This window comes from Poecilia mexicana, unplaced genomic scaffold (assembly GCF_051168715.1).
Source record: "Poecilia mexicana isolate PSO_F unplaced genomic scaffold, ASM5116871v1 scaffold_8, whole genome shotgun sequence".
NCBI classification, from domain to species: domain Eukaryota; kingdom Metazoa; phylum Chordata; class Actinopteri; order Cyprinodontiformes; family Poeciliidae; genus Poecilia; species Poecilia mexicana.
Window position 1 is genome coordinate 3,767,446 of NW_028263377.1, and position 17,537 is coordinate 3,784,982.

The window sequence follows — 17,537 nt, forward strand, 5'->3', positions numbered from 1 at the left end:
TTCGTGAATTAAATTAAACTAAAAGAAGATAAGAACTTATACCCTCAGGGGGTATAAATAAATTTAAACTTAACATTTTGGGCAAAACCTTTATGCGGAATAGTTTTTGAAAGATCAAAGCCTCTTTTAGCGGATAATAAAAAAAAAAAAAATTAAAGGCACATGGAGCCTTTGTTTACAGAGCGAGCCGAGGTCCCGGCAGCTGGACCCACCGGTGGGTCCGTCGGGTTCTAGGGGTTAAAACAAACTTTCTGTATGTTAAAAGTTGAGCAGGACTGGGGTGACTCCTTATGAAGGAGTTCATTACCAGTAGAAAATGCTTATCTCTTTAAATCAAATTAATAACAAGTTATATAGTTTATAAAACATAATCTCTTTCGAAATAATGCTTACATGATTAGATAGAAGAAATTTGCAGTTGGTACATTTTGCAAAAGTAAAAATCTGATGTTCACTTTGTGGCACTTGGCTACCAGTAAACACACTAATCTTTTAGCAACAACTTAACAACAAAAACTGTTATTGTTCAAAAAACATAAGATTTAGTCTGCTCTTTTGAAATACCACTTATCTTACACTATTTAACAAGAATTGTGCAGCTGGTGAATTTTGCAGAAAAGTGTTGTTTTTTTGTTTGTCATGGTAAATATATTGTAAAACAGACATTCAACACAAAAGTAAAAATCTGATTTATACTTTGTGGCAGTTTGTTACCAGTAGAAAACGCTCATCTCTTAACACCAAATTAATTATTCTGTTTTTTGAGGTGTAGAGTAATAGGTGCCTTACATGCATTGCATGGAAGCATTGGAAAACAGTGTAAATATTGGTCTTTATGCTATGACAAATATGGATTTGTTTATTACAGGTTACTTCTGAAAGTGCTTGATTTCACTCAATTTTATTTTGGGGTATCTGAGTAATAAAGACTACTCATATGCACCCCAGATTTTTCAATTAAAAAATAAATAAGTAAAATGATAAGATTATTTTGATTTCCCAATAAAATATCAGGCTGCAGTGATTTGATCTACCAATTAAACTATAATACGTAACCAACAGGTGAAACATGACAAACTATGGCTCAGTTCAAAGGGTGTAAATAACAGTATTTTGTTGACTACTCCATTGCAGTGATGGAGAAAGACTTTATAACTGCAGATTACATCAATAGGCAGGACAAATTCAGAGTACTAGGGATAATCCCTACTCACTTACACTTGGTGGATAACTGAACTCTGCTCCCTGACATTGTGGATCAACTTAAGAGAAGTTTCTTGAATTTGGACAAGGTTGCTTTTTTGTTCTCTGTTGCTTTTTCCTCTTTAGAGAGGCCAGCAGCATACCCGGTGTGTATTTACATTACTATTTGTTTGAGATTCAATTAGATTCAGAAGACTGTTTAAAACATCTAATAGCAGGTAAAAAAAAATTAATGAATTCAGTCAAGAGGTGCAGTTTTTAATCATGACTTCAGATTAACAGACAAATCAGATTTTAGCATAATTCCAATTTACAATGCAGATATCATCTATCTATGCTTTTGTGTCTCAGTTAAATATTTTGGTTAAACTTTGTAAAACACACATACACAAGGTTTTTTTTTCTTTTTTTTTCATTTCAAGGGAAAAATGGAGATCCACAGCAACTTACCTTTTAATTATAAAATAGTTACCCCGTAAACCTAATAAGGCATTTCGCTAACACTGGGAAAAATTACTGATAATACATGGTCAGTTATTTTTTTAAAATTGTTATAGTGACATTTTGGCAGGCTCTTTTTTATAGTATTGTTTTAATTTAGTTTTTCTTTTTAAGATTAAGGACCAAGACTTTTTTTTTAACCTCCATGTTTTCATATTGTAAAGACCAAGATTTTGTCTTCTTGAAATAAAACCAAGAGTAGATGTAAAACAACATATTTACTCCTCAGAGCTCTGCAGGGTTTCTGCCTGTAGTCATAATAAGGTGTATCATGCATTCTAACATCAGTGTGAAAACCTTTATTTAACATCTCTCCAAACCAACAAAAATCAAAGAAAACAAATGTGAAGACATTTCTTAGTATTATACGCTCAGATCCTTAACTGCTGTTATTCGGTATATTTTTCCATCATCTATGTGGATGACACAGTGAGTTTCCAGATTATACATTTATAGGCTGAGAGAGAATCTTGGATCCTTTTATCTCTCTGTCTGACTCATTTTGCTACCCGGTACCTTCCCACAGACTCATCCACTCATCTTCCTCATTCGACGGAGAACAGCTTTCCTCATCTCTCTCAGCACAATCTCTCTGTTGTTCTTCATGTTAGTTTTGGCCGTCTCCAAAAGGAAGTTAATCTTCTCCTCACTGAAGGGTAGCCGGAAGGTGGCGAACTCCTTCATCCTTTCTCTGACCTCCTCTGCATCTGCAGAAACAGTGAGAGACATTTAATCAGCATCCTTACCTTCACCTTGAACACTATGCCTCGCTTTAGAGGACATCCACTCAGATGGTGACCTGAAACGACACAGAGATCGTCTTGTCTACCAAAGACCTGCTCTGGAATTTGACAAATGGTTCCAACCACATTTTGTCACTTTATAAACACAAACTTCCAATGTCTTTTGATTGGGATTTTATGTGACAGACCAACACACAGCGATACATACCTGTGGAGGGGGAAGGAAATTATACAGGGTATTTTAAAATGTTTTGAAATAATTATTAAAAGGGGCAGTATTATGTGTTTTCCAGCCATTTAGTAAAATGTTATAGCACAAATGAAGAGCCCACTGCACTGAACCCCATTGATGAAAACCTCCTGGTTATTCCACCAAATATTAATTTCTGAACTCTTCCTGAGTTCAAACATTAGTATTGTTGTTTCTAAATGAATATGAACTTGTTTTCTTTGCATTATTTGAGGTCTGAAAACACTGCATTTTTTTATCGTCATTTTGATAATTTCTCATTTTCTGCAAGTAAATAAAGGTTTGCTTGGAATTTCAGAGACATGTTGTAAGTAGTTCATCGAATAAAAGAACAATGTTAATTTTACTCAAACTTATAGAGAATCAGAAAAACTGATAACTGCAAGTGGTCTCTTAACTTTCCAGAGCTGTATCTATGTATTTGTATATCAAATATGACTTTTAAAAATTTGTCTTCTTAATTTAACACCTTGAAATGAGGTCTCTGTCTCTTTAAAAACTCCTGCTCTTTCTGAAACGCCGTCTTAAGAAATTCATCTCAATATGGCTCCTCTATTAACCTGTTAACAATGTTTTTATCAGTGTTTCACTGAGAAGTAGCTAATATGAGCTCAGCAGACGCACAGTTCCTCCAGTTATTTGCTAATTGCTTTTGGCTAGTCTGATGGAGCTGAGTGGGGAAGCTTGGAGGCTTGGAAGCTACAGATCTTTGGAGGAGCTGAGCCTCTAAGGCGGGGCTAGGTCCACCCAGGCGTTTTGCACAGCTGGGTGGCTGGGTGCCATGGATATTAAAGGATTTCTCAAACATGCATGAAAGAATAAAGACAACATTTCAGGCATGTTTTTGATGAGGGGATAACATTATAAGATGATTTAAAGCTCAAAAAAGTCAATTTAATAGAAAAAGCACATTTACATTCTGACCCTCTGAGTCATTTCTTTGTGGAATCATCTTTTGCAACTGCAGTTCCTTCCATCTACCTGATGTGGTGGGATGGTGTTCCCCCCCTCCCCACTCTGCGCACCGGGTGCAGCAGGAAGCGCACCATTGATTGGTGGGCGGGGCAGATGCCTATATAGTTGGGCGGGCCGCTGCAAGGTGCGTGCGTCTTTGTTTCTCCCACTGTTGCTGCAGTCGGCGGCTACATGTCGGCTTGTGGGTTTGGTCGACTCATCTGCGATCGTAAGTGACAGTTTTGCTATCCGTGGCTGAAATCATGGTTGGGTTTTGGGTGCTACACTTATCGTGCATTTCTGCAGTGTTGCTCTGATGGCGTTGCCGGCTGCAGCTGGGGGTTGCTGTGGCGGGCGGCTTCAATCTGGTCCTCACCTGCTGACCCGCTTCCTCCCGGGTTAGGCTGTGTTTCCACCCCTGGGTAAGCTACCTGTTTAATGTTTGTTCTTTTTTATATAGATCCACAGTTGATGGGCTTTCTGTTTCAGGCACTTGATTGTGTTTGGAGCTGCAGCGCTTTGGACGCTCTGCTGTCTTGTCTTGTCTTGTTTGTTTGGGCCGCTCAAATAAACCTATTGTGGATTGGGCAGGCTGTGTGTGCGGGGCATTACTACTCCGGCTCCATCGAAGGGCATTTGGAAGCGGATGACAACGACTTGTTCCTTGTTTTGTTTTGTGATTAAAGTTACTAATTTGTTTGGCTTTGATTTACTAATTTGTTTTGCATTGCATGTTTTTATTTTTTGGAATAATTGAACTTGTCTGTCCTGTTTCCTTTTGTGCTCCTTTTGTCCCAGGGACCGAGTAGTGGGCCTGAAGCCTCGTTTTTAAAAGGAATTGTTTTAAAGGAATTGTTAAATAAAATATTGTGCACTGAAAGGTCTGTGTTTGGGTGCATCATCTTAATTTTAAAAAGATCTCCACCTGCTGGTCACACTGATTTCCATTGACAGATGGAAAATTTCCACAACCATTAAGAACACCTTCTTCCACATGTTCTCTGTGTGCCTTACATGGTTTGTGGCAAACTACACAAACCATGTGGGACTTATTATGGCTCTTTGTTACGGCAGAGGATTTCTTCTTGCCACTCTTCCATGAAAGGCGCAGGTTTGGAACGAGCATGACTAATAGGGAGGAGAATTTAATGGTACTAAACTTGACTAATCAGTTAAGGCTGACAGATCAAACCTTTGCAGTTTTGCTGGTTGAAAAGTGGCATGTAGATGATGGTCGCCTCCTTTTCTTTTCCCTCAAACACGTAGCAGTCCTTCGGCCAGTTGCTCTCCTCCAGGATTTTATCATCTATCTGTGGGAAGGGTTTATTCACTTCAGCTGCATAGTTCCTGGCAAGAATCAGAGTCTGTAAAAGGAAGCAGGAGTAGAAAGATCAGTGGCTCCATACTGGGCCCCAGTGCTTACAGCTTTCATGGCCTTTATTAAAAAATCTAAACGATTTGGGTCATTTTAAACAACTTTAAAGTGTTGATAGGAAGAAACCCAATGTCTACTTTTTTCATTAATGTAAAATCCCACAGAAAAATAATTGTATTGTCACAGACCAGGCAGTTTAATCCACAGTGACTCTCCTCAACCACATCACCCTTTGTGCCATGTTAGTACAGGAGCCCTGAAGGGACAAACCACTCTCTAATTTATGAACACTTCCAAACGTTGTCTCGTTCCCTATTAGTTAGAATTCTATGACAAGCATACACAATTTTGCTCTTACAAGAGAATAATTTCTATTTTTTTACTTTTGCTTTGTATTTATTTTTTAGTTTTGCTCTAATTTCAATTCACCATCTACTGTGCCAGCTGTGATTCAGTCCATTCTCAACGTCAACCGACCTATCAAGCTACTATGATTTTATGTTTTTTTTAACATCTATAAAATGTTTTCTCAGCCTGACTTCAGTTATAGACTCATTAGGTTTACACTCTCAGTTTTCAAACATGCACACTGCGCTGGTTGACAGAAATAAGTAAAGGATTATGATTTTAGTTTTAAAAAAAACTAATATTCTATTTTGACAGGATTGCTTGTGTTGCAAGCATACTAGTTCACACACTAGTGAACTAGTATGTCTCTGGCTCCATATCCAAACATAATTGTTGAATATATGTGTTTACTAAGCTGATAAATCAAACATAATTTCTATATCCACTTCCTGCAACTTTACACAGAAGAATGCTGATATCAGAAAAGCTGCCAGACTGTTACAATTCTTTATCTTTGGGATATCTGGAGAAGGTGTTTTATTTCTGAGCTGCCAGAATATGCCACATATATCTTACTAGATGGATTTGCCATCAGAGCCCACTGCAACTGAAAACTGAGGTAAATTTGTCTGCAGAAACTATTTCGAGCATCAGAAAACATTTGAAATTGTCCAGTTGAAAGGCCATAATATCTTATATCCTCTATAAGCAACAACATACACTTTATGCTCCAACCAACTGTGATCAGGGGCTGCTTCATAGAAGACGTGTGTGCGTGTGTGTGTGTGTGTGTGTGTGTGTGTGTGTGTGTTTCAGCACACCTGAGTCAAACAGTAGGTGATTAGCACGACTCTGGAGAACTTGACAGATTAGGGGGCTGAGCATGTTCTGCCCTGTTGTCAGTGTTGTGTTGGAACACCATTTTCATTTTTATCAGTGCAAACATATAATTATAATTTTTTTACAAGTCTTTACATGAAAGGTAACAGTAATTTTGAGCACCTCAAACATAGTTCCAGCACTAGACTCTGGTGCAATGATGAGGTCGATGTCTCTCTTCTCTCCTAGGAATGATGGGTAGGCCATGTTGATCAGCAGCCCTGCATCGATCAGGTGAAATTCTTCTTTAGTCTGGAGACAATCAGGAACTGAATCATCTGTGAGAAACACAAGTTAAGAATTTGTAAAAGCCGAGTTTATTAGTACAGTACATTTCAGCAACAAGGCAGTTCACTGTGCTTTGCGCCATAAAAACATCATACAGTAATCAATTATAAAACAATTAATGCACGTTATATTTTGTCTAATGCCATCATCGAGCAAATAGACATCAAATATCAATGTTCCAGTTATGAATCAAAGGCAACTCTAAACAGGGGAGGTTTTAGTTTTGATTTAAAGGAACTCTGTTTTGTAAAGAGACCAAATTTCAATTCATTTAAGAAATGCTGGATAAACCTGAGAGGTCGGTCAAATGTTTCAGTAACTCAAACTGAAACAGTTTGAGTTACTGTTTGGGAAGCAACTCAAACTGTTTCAAACTGGGAAGAGTTTGGGAAGACGTGTCTAGTCTACAGCACTCGTCACGTTTCCACAGATTATTTTAGTCAGATTTAATTCTGGCTGAATGATTTTAAAATGTTGCTTTTCTTCTGGTGAAGCTATTATTTTGTTGATATACTGGTTGTGTCTTCTCAAGAATGTAGCTGAATTTTTCCTGAACACATGGTAAAATTTCTCTTTTTTTTGCTGAGAATACTATATATTTTTCAGCCTTTCCTGGTAAAAACATAGCTAGATCTGTCATGTTGGAGACAGTGTTGATGAGCACACTAAGGGACGACCAGTGAAATAGAAGTATGTAGTTTGCTTAAAATCTTTGATGTAGCGTTATAAGGAGTTATTTGTAACAGTTCTCTAACCTACTACATAAAGATATACCACAGTGAGTCTGTTGTAAAGTAAATAAATATTTGTGGTGGGAGTTAGCAATCCTGTGTACACCACACATAACATAACATCTATCCATAGGTAAGGGGTCCAGAGCAGATAATGACGTCACAGAACCTCACTTCAAAGTGTCCAAACTCTTGTTTGTTTGTCTTAATGCAGGCTAGCTGAACATCTGTGCTCTAGAGATCTGTCCACTCACTCTGGAACTGATAGAGGAAGTTGCTGGTTGTTCCCCACTCCCACTTCAAAATAAGAGGAAGGACTTGCTTCGTAAGGAAAGAAACTAGAGAAAACACACAGAAGCAAAGTTTTGTTAAATTAATCTTGTCCTTCTCTATTCTTTTCTGTCCAGTAACCCCTGCCTGAGCTCCAGGTCTATAGAATACACACCTGATGTTTTGAAAGCTCCATCCTCCAAACTTTGGCCCCAGATCTCGACTGCCCTCACCAGCCCAAGACTCCGCTGTTGGAACAGATTTTTTCTCTCCTCTGGATCCAGTGACTCCAGCAGAACAGACTCATTATGATGCACCTCGTCTTGAAAAGAGCATTAGAACAGGCATAGTAACAAATAAAAACAAGAATTTGCTGCATCAATATTCTGTTACAAATCAAAGAAAGACTAGTTCTTCTCCAGTCAGCACTACCTGCATTTCAATCGACCATATGACTGTAAAAATTGAAATTACAAAAAGAAATTTGCTGGACAGATATACACCAATTTAGAAGAAATTCATATTTTTCAATACAAAGCATATAGGTTAGAATTCATACCATGTAGGATTTTCTGCAACTTTTCAAGCTCAGACAGGGCGGTAGGATCCTGAATGGTGCTTGAGGTGAGAGTTATCAAGTTTCTGAGCACGTTGTACACACGCAGGTATTCCATGCTTACATCATCTATGGGCACTGAAACAGAAGCACAAATAAAATGAGTTAGATCAGAAAGCCAATATGAATTTACTAAGAATACATTTCCAGTGGTGATTACCATTAAGCCAGGGAGGGATAACATCCCTGATGACTTCCTCATGAGCCAGTGCACAGCCTAAAACTCCTGCACAGTCAAAAAATATATATTTATGAATGAAGGAAACAATTTATGGTCATGCTAGACGTTGGTACTTTTTGCTTCTAGATATATTTTAGTAGTATTAGGACAGGGCTTTGGTCCCCACCAGGCCCAGCAGTCTTCAGAGCTTTCTGATCAAATAAATTTTATAAAACATGATTGTGGTTTTAACATTTCCTACCCTGGATTTACTGACTTTGTGGCTCAGCAAACAGCGCTTTGTAACTGAGGTATTTTAAATATAGGCATTGTGATGACAGTTGAGTTTGGATATACTGCACAGTGATTGTAAAGCTCACCCTGTAGCCTGATCATGTCCATCTCTGGTTTCTTCTCAATCAGCTCCCTGTTGTGAAACTTGCTGCCCAACAGTGACGTTTCAACAAAGAGGTTCAACTCTGTGAATCCTGCCTCATGAGGGCTCACCTCAAACCATTTACCTAACAAACAGAGAAAACCTTTAACGGTAACACTTTATTTGAAGGGGTGTGCATAAGACCGACATAACACTGTCATAAACATGAAGGAGTCTTTATGAATGTTTATGACTGAAGTCATGAAGTGTCATTTGATAAATCACACTTTTAATGCAAAGTTGCATTAAAACTTGTATTAAAAGTCCATTAAAATGGTCAACTTTGCATTATATGTGTCATTTCTTACCAACTGAAACTTCATGACAACAGTTGTAAACTGTTAAAGTATAAAGACTCCTTCATCTTTATGACAGGTGTTATGTCATGTTTATGACAGTGCCATGTCAGTCTTATGCACACCCTGACAAATAAAGTGTTGCCGTTTTGACTGTATTCATGTAAACCCCAGTTAATGGAGATGAAAGTGTACCTTGTAGCGGCCCGTGTGAGAAGCAGTATTTTTCTAGAGCACAGTAGATGGGGTAGGGGTTGGTGGCATTCCTGCTGGCCTCCTCTGAAAGATGCCGTTTGTCCAGCTGATAAAGTACAAGATGTTTTTTTTTTTAGGAATCATCCCATCTGATGGATGTCTAAGGTCCAAGCTACGCCTGTTTAACCTGTTTCATGATGCCAGCAGAGGTTAGAACCCCCCAGATGTCAGTGAGAGAGAAATGCTCCTCCTTGGACTGTTCAGCCAACCAGGCCACAGCGTGCTCCAGCTCCACCCCAGGACCCGACAGCTTGGACACCGCTTCATCCATGTTGGAGCTCCACTGAGGGTCATTGTACAGGAAGGCCATAGACCTGACCAAATGAAGAGGATGAGCGGCAGGCACACAGGAGTCAAGAAAAAGCCTTGTGCATGGAAATGTTGTAAAACGATACCACAAAAATATAAATCACTTATTTTTTTATTCGGTGCTCTTAAATAAAGTGTGAACTACATGAAACGATGTTTAAATTTGATCATTAACTAAATGATCGGAAGTAAATGGCAAAACTATCATAGATTGATTGACCAAACAAAAATTGCCAATATCAAGTTGAGGTATAGACACTCACTGCAACTGGCCTGAGTTCTAATGCCCCCAACATTCCCACTAATACAGACAGATGAAATTTGTGATGATCTTGCAATTTCTCAACCAATTCTGGAGGTACATAGGGACGAGGTTTAGGCAGAGTCAAAGGACTTGGAGTTCATGATGTCAGACGATGATGTGGAAGACTCCACCATCCTTTGTTAGCCATCATGAGGCTGTAAAGCCTCTGGCAGCTGACCTCAGGGACCCACTCTCCTGCATGCTTTAAGTCTCTCCATTATGTCATTCATCCTTATCCAGAAAGGCTGGCTCTGTGGGCATGGCCCTGTTAGTGTTACTGACAGCATTCAGAGTAGCAGAGCACCATCAATCAGGTCTATGTATGAGCAGAAATGGACGGTGTTTGAAAGCAGGACGTACAGGAGTGAGATAGAGCCTCCTCCTGGCTGTGATTGGTTGTTTCTGACTGGAAGCAGTGTATTTCTGCAAATGGCTGTAGGACCACAGGGAGGCAGAGGAGCTGGATTGTCTGTTTCATGTTATACTGTCAGGAAATGGTGACAAGTACAAAAAAACCATACTTTTCTAGAAGTTACATACTGCAGATTTAGGTCTACTAAGAAGTGAAATATGTTCGGGTTGTTCAGTAAAGCTTTTCTGCTTTTCATCTCTGTTTCTACATAGTTTTTGCTCCGGTTCCATTCTATGAGAGATCCAGTCACTGGTTTCTAGCTGGTTCCAACTTCCATTTACTCAACATTTGACCAGCATGTAGTGTAATTATGACTAATTTGTTCTGTTACCATGTTGACCCAGAAACTCCTCCTATGTAAAGCAAAGTGTCCAGCATGGCTTCCTTTTCCAGCTGATACAGGAAGCCTATCAGACTCACAGCTGCCCTCTGACCCCCACCAGAAGCCGCCAGGGCGATGTGAGGGACTAAATCCTGGAAAGAGAAACCAGAGAGTTAGACAAGTTGATTGCTCTAATTATAAATTACTTTAAACTAAAAATCCTTTTTTTTTTCTTTATTTTAGAATGAACCATCTCATCCACTGATCAGAATGGGCATCAAGAGATCTTTGGCAAGTAAACTGAATGAACAAGGGCCAGAAAATTGAGGCAGCAGAATTTTGTGTTTGATGAAGATGTGGCTGAAGGACCTCTGTCTTTCTTATTCTGCTTTCTAGTCATATGAGAAGAGAAATGGCAAAAGCAGGTGTATTAGCAATGTTAATACACTATCTGTTGTTTGTGAACAACAGATAATGTAACCCATTTTTATATATATATATATATATATATATATATATATATATATATATATATATATATATATATATATATATATATATATATATATATATATATATATATATATAATACACACACATTCCTATATTTTTTATTAGACAAATAAAATAAAGAATGGTGTAGTGCATTACCCATGTTTGGAGGCATCAGTCTGTGATGTGGCCGTTATAAGTTGGTGGCCCTTGTTTCATGTTTCCCCCTTCTCTCTCAATCCACTTTCATATAAAAGTCAGTAGAGCTGGCAAAACCTTAAAAGACATAAAATAAAGAGAAAAGAAGTGTAGATATATCTTTCTTACCGCACTACAGTTGATCTGCAGATTGTTCAATGCCTGTAGAACAATTTCTTTCCTCCTGTCAATATATTGTTGTTCTCCAGCACACAGAGACGAGGAGTGATGGATGGTTTCCTGAAAACAATTTATGACAGGAGATTATCAGGTTGTTCTGCAGAGTCAACAATTAAGATTTTGGCCAAAAGAATGATGAAGAATACAATAAGACTCATTCTGTATGTCTTACAACGGGGCCATTACTTCACAGTGAAATAGTGCAGGTACTAGACTGACCGGCCTGCAGTCCAGACCTGTGTCCCACTGATAATGTCTGGTGTGTTATTTACTGTATTTGTACATCAAGAAAGAATGGGAAAGAATTCCACCTATAAGATTTCAATAATTATTGCTCCTACATGCTTCCTGACTGGTTTTAAAAGGTGAACATGGCCCTGTCCAAACCTTTTCTGAATGTCTTGCAGGCATCAAAATCTACATGCGGTTTATACAACTTTGATATTGATTGATTTCCATGAATTGAAATGCATTGAGAGAGTTGAGATTTAGAATACTGCAACCTTTTATTGTTTGCTTTTATTATTTACCACTATTTTTGTTCCCAGAGGAAAAAACCCACTGCAGTGTGATCTTGTTTTTGGTGCATTATTAAAGAATCACTCTGTTCCAGAATGACGTTTTGTTTAAAGGAATTTATAGAGTGACCCAGCCTAACAATGATTATTATGCCTGTGTTTTCATTACAGCCATTTGTGATTTGGACAGAAATCATGGAGATTGTTTGCTCGGCTCCAGGGAGCTCCACAGTATCAGTTTGTTGATCTGGACCGTTTACAGTTTATAATTGGACATGAAAAGGTGCTAGTGTGTTCCAACTCCAATCAGACAACCTTTCTATCCGGCCTAAGCTTTTGAGACTTCTTGAGTTAAAAGATGCCCAGAAACCCATTCTCTTTTTATCTTAGAGATTATAAAAACAGTGAAAGGAGCAATCAAAATCATAATATCAAAAATCTACCTCCAAAGTCTTATTAATTTGAAACTGAATGGACAGAGAACCAGAGCGGTGCATCACAGATTATGTGTTTTGAAGAAGCACTCACTTTGTAGATATACACAGGGACAGCAGGAGTGGATAAGTTATGCAAATCTAGGTGTAGTGATTGAAAATTAATTTGTGGTTTTCCACTCTTTCACTCTCAGAAGCTCTGAAAGCTTTTACCAAATTGAAATGTAACTCTGTGGATACTGTTACGCGACATGTTCTTTGGCAAATGGATGATGAAGCAGTTGGCTGGAATACATTAATGACATAAATAATTATATCTTAACTTTTCTGTCAATATTGTAGGTGATGTCAGCATTCAGCTGTCCACATCCTCACTTTGTTGAAACCAGAGAAGAAGAATTTGCGTCTTTTTAACCACTTAAGCAGCGTCTGGTGTCTCTTTGCACTCCAAGTTCAGCACGTCCCATCCTGGACTGTGTGTGTTCTGCCAAAGTATTCTCCTCCTGTCCCATGAGCAAGCCGCTGTAGAGCGAGGCTTCTCAGTTAATAAGGAATTCTCAAAGTGTCTTTGACCAAGGAGCTCAGGCCTCTGTTTATTAATGACTTGTCACTTGAACAAACTTATTCTCTTGTGAGTTTAATTGCGTTTCTTATTTGATGGAAGCACCACAATTGTGAAATTGTGTTTTTTTAACATTAGCAGAATATTGACAAAGGTTCACATTTGTAATGGAGACACAGCTAGTGTGCCCGTCTCTGAGAAAGTAGAGTGTGGTGATCTGAGCTCTGTTATATGTACAGTATCACCTTACCTGAAGAAGCCATGAGGAGATGTATGCAGTCTGTGGCCTGAGCCATTGATACAAGGATCCTATTTTAATGCTGTTTAAAATTGGCACCTCAAAAGTCAAGACTCATCACACCAGGCAACATTTTTCAAAGCTATTGTTCAACTTGCTTCCTCATCCTGATGCGTTATTTGGTGTTCAGCATCTTGTCTTCCACATTTAGAAACCCAAAGTCGTTGAGTTGCAAACATGTGATTTGCTACACGTGTTACAAGCCCCAATTTACAACCAAAATAATCTCATTCCTGTTTCCAAAGAGAATATCTCTAAGTCAAAAAAGGTAGACTCTCTCTGTCTAAACAGCATAAACAGCAAAACACTGTATGAAAAACAATTTCAAAAACAATTTGAAATTGATAATTAAGAACTTCTTTTCACAGGCATATGTTTTATCTACATGTATGTGAACTGGAGCTAGTTAATAGAAACTGATATTATCACTAAATTTTAACTGCACGTATCTCAGCTGCATAAAAATTGAAGACATGACTAGTCAACCCTTGTAAGACAATGCTCTACAAAATACAAATTCTGGGTTTTTGAGCAATGAATGTCTCACCTCAGAAGCTGTCATATTTCCCTCCATGTTGTCCACTGCCTGCAGTGCAACTCTGGAAATCATCAGCCAAAAGCAAAACCCTAATCCTGAAAAACCTGTATTTCCTCTGTGTGTCTGCATCCTGGCTCACATACATGCACACAGATAAGGCTTCAGATTCTTCCTGTTTCTCCACATTGACTGTAATGTCTGAGGAAGTTGCACAAGAAAAGAGATATTTCAACACACAAAGGCTGCCTGATCTCTTCCATGTGTTGGCAATGCAGAGAAAGTTTTAAATGTAAGCCAGATGTTTGAGTCAAAGTAGAAAGTAGCAAAAACATCTGGGATCTTTTGTCCACAAAGTGTCCTTGTTTGGAATGGAATAAAGATTTGTAAAGAACAAATGAAGAAGCAGTGCTGTAAACAGCTGATAGCCCAATGGGGCACTGATTCTTTACATCCTTGTATATATATATATATATATATATATATATATATATATATATATATATATATATATATATATATATATATATATATATATATATATATATATATATATATATATATATATATATATACATATATATATATGCACTGACAGCACTGACATTGGGATGTCATTCGGACTAGAGAAGTGTGGCCGGATGGTTACAAAGAGAGGGAAGGTCGTCCGCACAGAAGGGGTCTCACTCCCAGAAGGAACAATAGCAGACATAGAACACAATTACAAGTACCTGGGAATACCACAAGCAAATGGCAACCTCGATGAGGTCACAAGGAAAGGAGCCACAGCCAAATACCTCCAACGAATAAGGCAAGTCCTGAGAAGCCAGCTCAATGGCAAGAACAAGATCCGTGCAATAAACAGCTATGCCTTACCAGTAATCAGATACCCTGCCGGAATAATCAGCTGGCCAATGGAAGAGATAAAGGCCACGGATGTTAAGACTCGGAAGCTACTAACCATGCATGGAGGGTTCCACCCCAAATCCAGCACCCTGAGACTGTACACAAGCCGTAAGGAAGGAGGCAGAGGACTAGCAAGTGTGAGAGCCACTGTCCAGGATGAAACATCCAAGATCCATAAATACATCAAGGACAAAGCCTCAACGGACGATGTACTCAGCGAATGTCTCAGGCAATGGGGAACAGAGGACGAGGTGCTGGAGGAACCATCATGGGAAGACAAGCCCCTACATGGGATGTACCACCGACAAATAACTGAAGTGGCTGATATCAGGAAATCCTACCAATGGCTGGAGAAAGCTGGACTCAAGGACAGCACAGAGGCCCTCATCCTGGCCGCCCAGGAACAGGCCCTAAACACCAGAGCAATAGAGGCTCAGATCTACCACACCAGACAAGACCCAAGGTGTAGGTTGTGCAAGGAGGCCTCTGAGACAGTCCAGCACATAACAGCAGGGTGCAAGATGCTGGCAGGGAAAGCGTACATGGAACGACATAACCAAGTGGCGGGCATAGTGTACAGGAACATCTGTGCCGAATATGGACTGGAAGCCCCGAGGTCAAAGTGGGGAACACCCCCAAAGGTGGTGGAGAATGACCGAGCTAAGATCCTGTGGGACTTCCAGATCCAGACAGACAAGATGGTAATGGCGAACCAACCGGACATTGTGGTGGTGGATAAAGAACAGAGGAAAGCTGTTGTGGTGGATGTAGCAATACCAAGTGACCACAACATCAGGAAAAAGGAGCATGAGAAACTGGAGAAATACCAGGGCCTCAGAGAGGAACTGGAAAAGACCTGGAAGGTGAAGACCACAGTGGTGCCTGTGGTCATCGGGGCCCTCGGGGCAGTCACCCCCAAACTGGAGCAGTGGCTCAAACAGATCCCAGGAACAACATCAGACATCTCAGTCCAGAAATGTGCAGTTCTAGGCACAGCTAAGATACTGCGCAGAACCCTCAAGCTCCCAGGCCTCTGGTAGAGGACCAGAGCTCAGAGGATGAAAGAGACCACCCGCGGAGGGTGAGAAGGGAATTTTATATATATATATATATATATATATATATATATATATATATATATATATATATATATATATATATATATATATATATATATACATGTGTGTGCGTGCGTGTGTAGTCCTTGACACAGCCGTCACAGGTTCGAGTCCCGGAATGACGACCTTTGCCGCATGTCTTCTCCCTCCCTCTAGTGTTTTATTGGACACTAGAGCCAATAAAACAAGATTTTGATTGGCTCCTGTCCCCTAAGAGCACGCCTCAAGTTCCTGATTACATTTTTTTAGCAGCAAACTGGACCCCTCTTACCTCTGATATGTCTCCATTGATTTGTGGTGCTAGAAACACAAAGAACTGTTTCTTGGTAGATTATAGCACCAGTTAAACACTGGAACTGGTTTGATGGAATGAACCTTTGTGTAACATCCTAAACCTTGCTGACAGACAAACAACAGAAAATATTGTGCCAGGGAGCCCAAGGGGAAACTTATCCTAAGAAGTGAGGAATAAATTTGAAAAGATTGACTGTGAGCAGGACTCCTCACCTTTATTTTGTTCTTTCTTTCACTCTTTTTTTTGTGGGTACATAAAAATGTAGGATGCTCATGTAACAATAAAAACAACAAAGATTGTAGGCTTTGTGAACAGAACATGCTAGACAATTATTACTGTTATGAATATAAAGTCTTGCAAACAGAGAACAACACAAAGTTAGGCTTATTAATGAAATGTAAGGGAAGGAGACGTTTTCAGCAACTTATTCTTCTAAGATTGCAGGGAGTTCTTGAGACTTTCTCCACTGGTAATTGGTAGAGGAGGGGAGGTAAATCCACTGCAGCAGACTGCTGTCAGACATTGTGTAATTAGCAAACAGAGGTTTGTAAGAGAACTTGAGAGAATAAACTGCAGACAGAGGAACCCAGCAGCAAGGTTAGAAAGATGTTTGGTGTAGGGTTAGGTTCAGAAAAAATTACCCAAGCTCTGAACATCTCCCAGTGTTCTGTTGAATCCTTCATCTGAACAGGGAGAGAGGATGGACCACCTGCATCACTCTAGCTTCAGTATTTTGTGTTTCTCATTTTGGTTAGATTGACCTTGTTCCTGTTTTTCTTTATTTAGTAAATTCTTAGTTATTATAGTTTAGTATGTTTATTTCTCGTCTCTAGTCATTCCTTCTACTCCAGTTCAGTTATGTCTCTTAGGTCCTGTTATTCTTTCCAGGACTCATTTGCTGGTTCTCTCCCTCGCCCTCTGTGTCTCTCTCCTCAGTCTGCTCTCTATGGAGTGTGTTATTAGTTAGTTACTACCTCCCAGTACCTAAGCACCTCTCTTTCAGTCACTCCTCGCTGGTTCCTTCCGTTACTTCCAGTCGTTTCCTCGTTCTGTTCAGGGTTTTCTATGTGTTTCCCGGATGGTTTCTTTTACTTGGATTTTGATTTATTTTTCTGCCCTGGCTCCCTCTGATCATTGTAAGTTTGTTTTTTCACCATTTATTCATTAAACCTTCAAATTCACTTCCTGCCTCAGTACTTCTGCATTTGGGTCCTACATCAAACCTCCACTACATCATGACACCAGCATGACCGGTTTGGTGGTGGGTCAGTCACTTGATTGTTTTCCCAGATTATCTGTCTCAGATTATATTGTCAGGACAGTGACAGTTTTAACAAATATGTCTATAT

At 39.2% G+C, this 17,537-nt stretch overlaps 1 protein-coding gene and 1 long non-coding RNA gene across 3 annotated transcripts; one reads left to right on the plus strand and one right to left on the minus strand.

Annotated features, from left to right (window-relative positions):
- Positions 1-1,440: 1,440 nt before the first annotated feature.
- Positions 1,441-14,069, minus strand: LOC106917925 (cytosolic phospholipase A2 gamma). 2 transcript variants are annotated; one of them, XM_014987235.2, is made up of 13 exons: positions 13,882-14,069; positions 11,472-11,582; positions 10,662-10,804; positions 9,433-9,619; positions 9,246-9,351; positions 8,699-8,839; positions 8,319-8,384; positions 8,102-8,236; positions 7,718-7,864; positions 7,527-7,610; positions 6,377-6,531; positions 4,844-5,015; positions 1,441-2,411 (listed from the first exon to the last, which is right to left on the minus strand). In XM_014987235.2, the coding sequence occupies exons 1-13, from the start codon at positions 13,999-14,001 to the stop codon at positions 2,233-2,235; spliced, it is 1,746 nt and encodes a 581-aa protein (XP_014842721.2). In that variant the 5' UTR covers positions 14,002-14,069; the 3' UTR covers positions 1,441-2,232. The 2 variants fall into 2 exon arrangements, with proteins under 2 accessions (XP_014842721.2, XP_087864160.1); XM_088008034.1 differs by lacking the exon at positions 13,882-14,069 and having other exon boundaries at positions 11,304-11,582.
- On the plus strand, positions 3,684-4,531 carry LOC106917926 (uncharacterized). Its single transcript, XR_015764009.1, has 2 exons — positions 3,684-3,880; positions 3,958-4,531. It is a non-coding gene; the product is annotated as an uncharacterized LOC106917926 (long non-coding RNA).
- Positions 14,070-17,537: the final 3,468 nt, after the last annotated feature.

What these genes read in the sequence shown, in the direction of transcription:
- LOC106917925 (XM_014987235.2), bottom strand. Translation starts at nt 14,001, where the DNA reads ATGCAGACACACAGAGGAAATACAGGTTTTTCAGGATTAGGGTTTTGC. An exon ending in GGACATGATCAGGCTACAGG is followed by an intron (nt 8,385 to 8,698) that starts GTGAGCTTTACA and finishes TTGACTGTGCAG; the next exon opens with GAGTTTTAGGCTGTGCACTG. An exon ending in TATCCCTCCCTGGCTTAATG is followed by an intron (nt 8,237 to 8,318) that starts GTAATCACCACT and finishes CTTCTGTTTCAG; the next exon opens with TGCCCATAGATGATGTAAGC.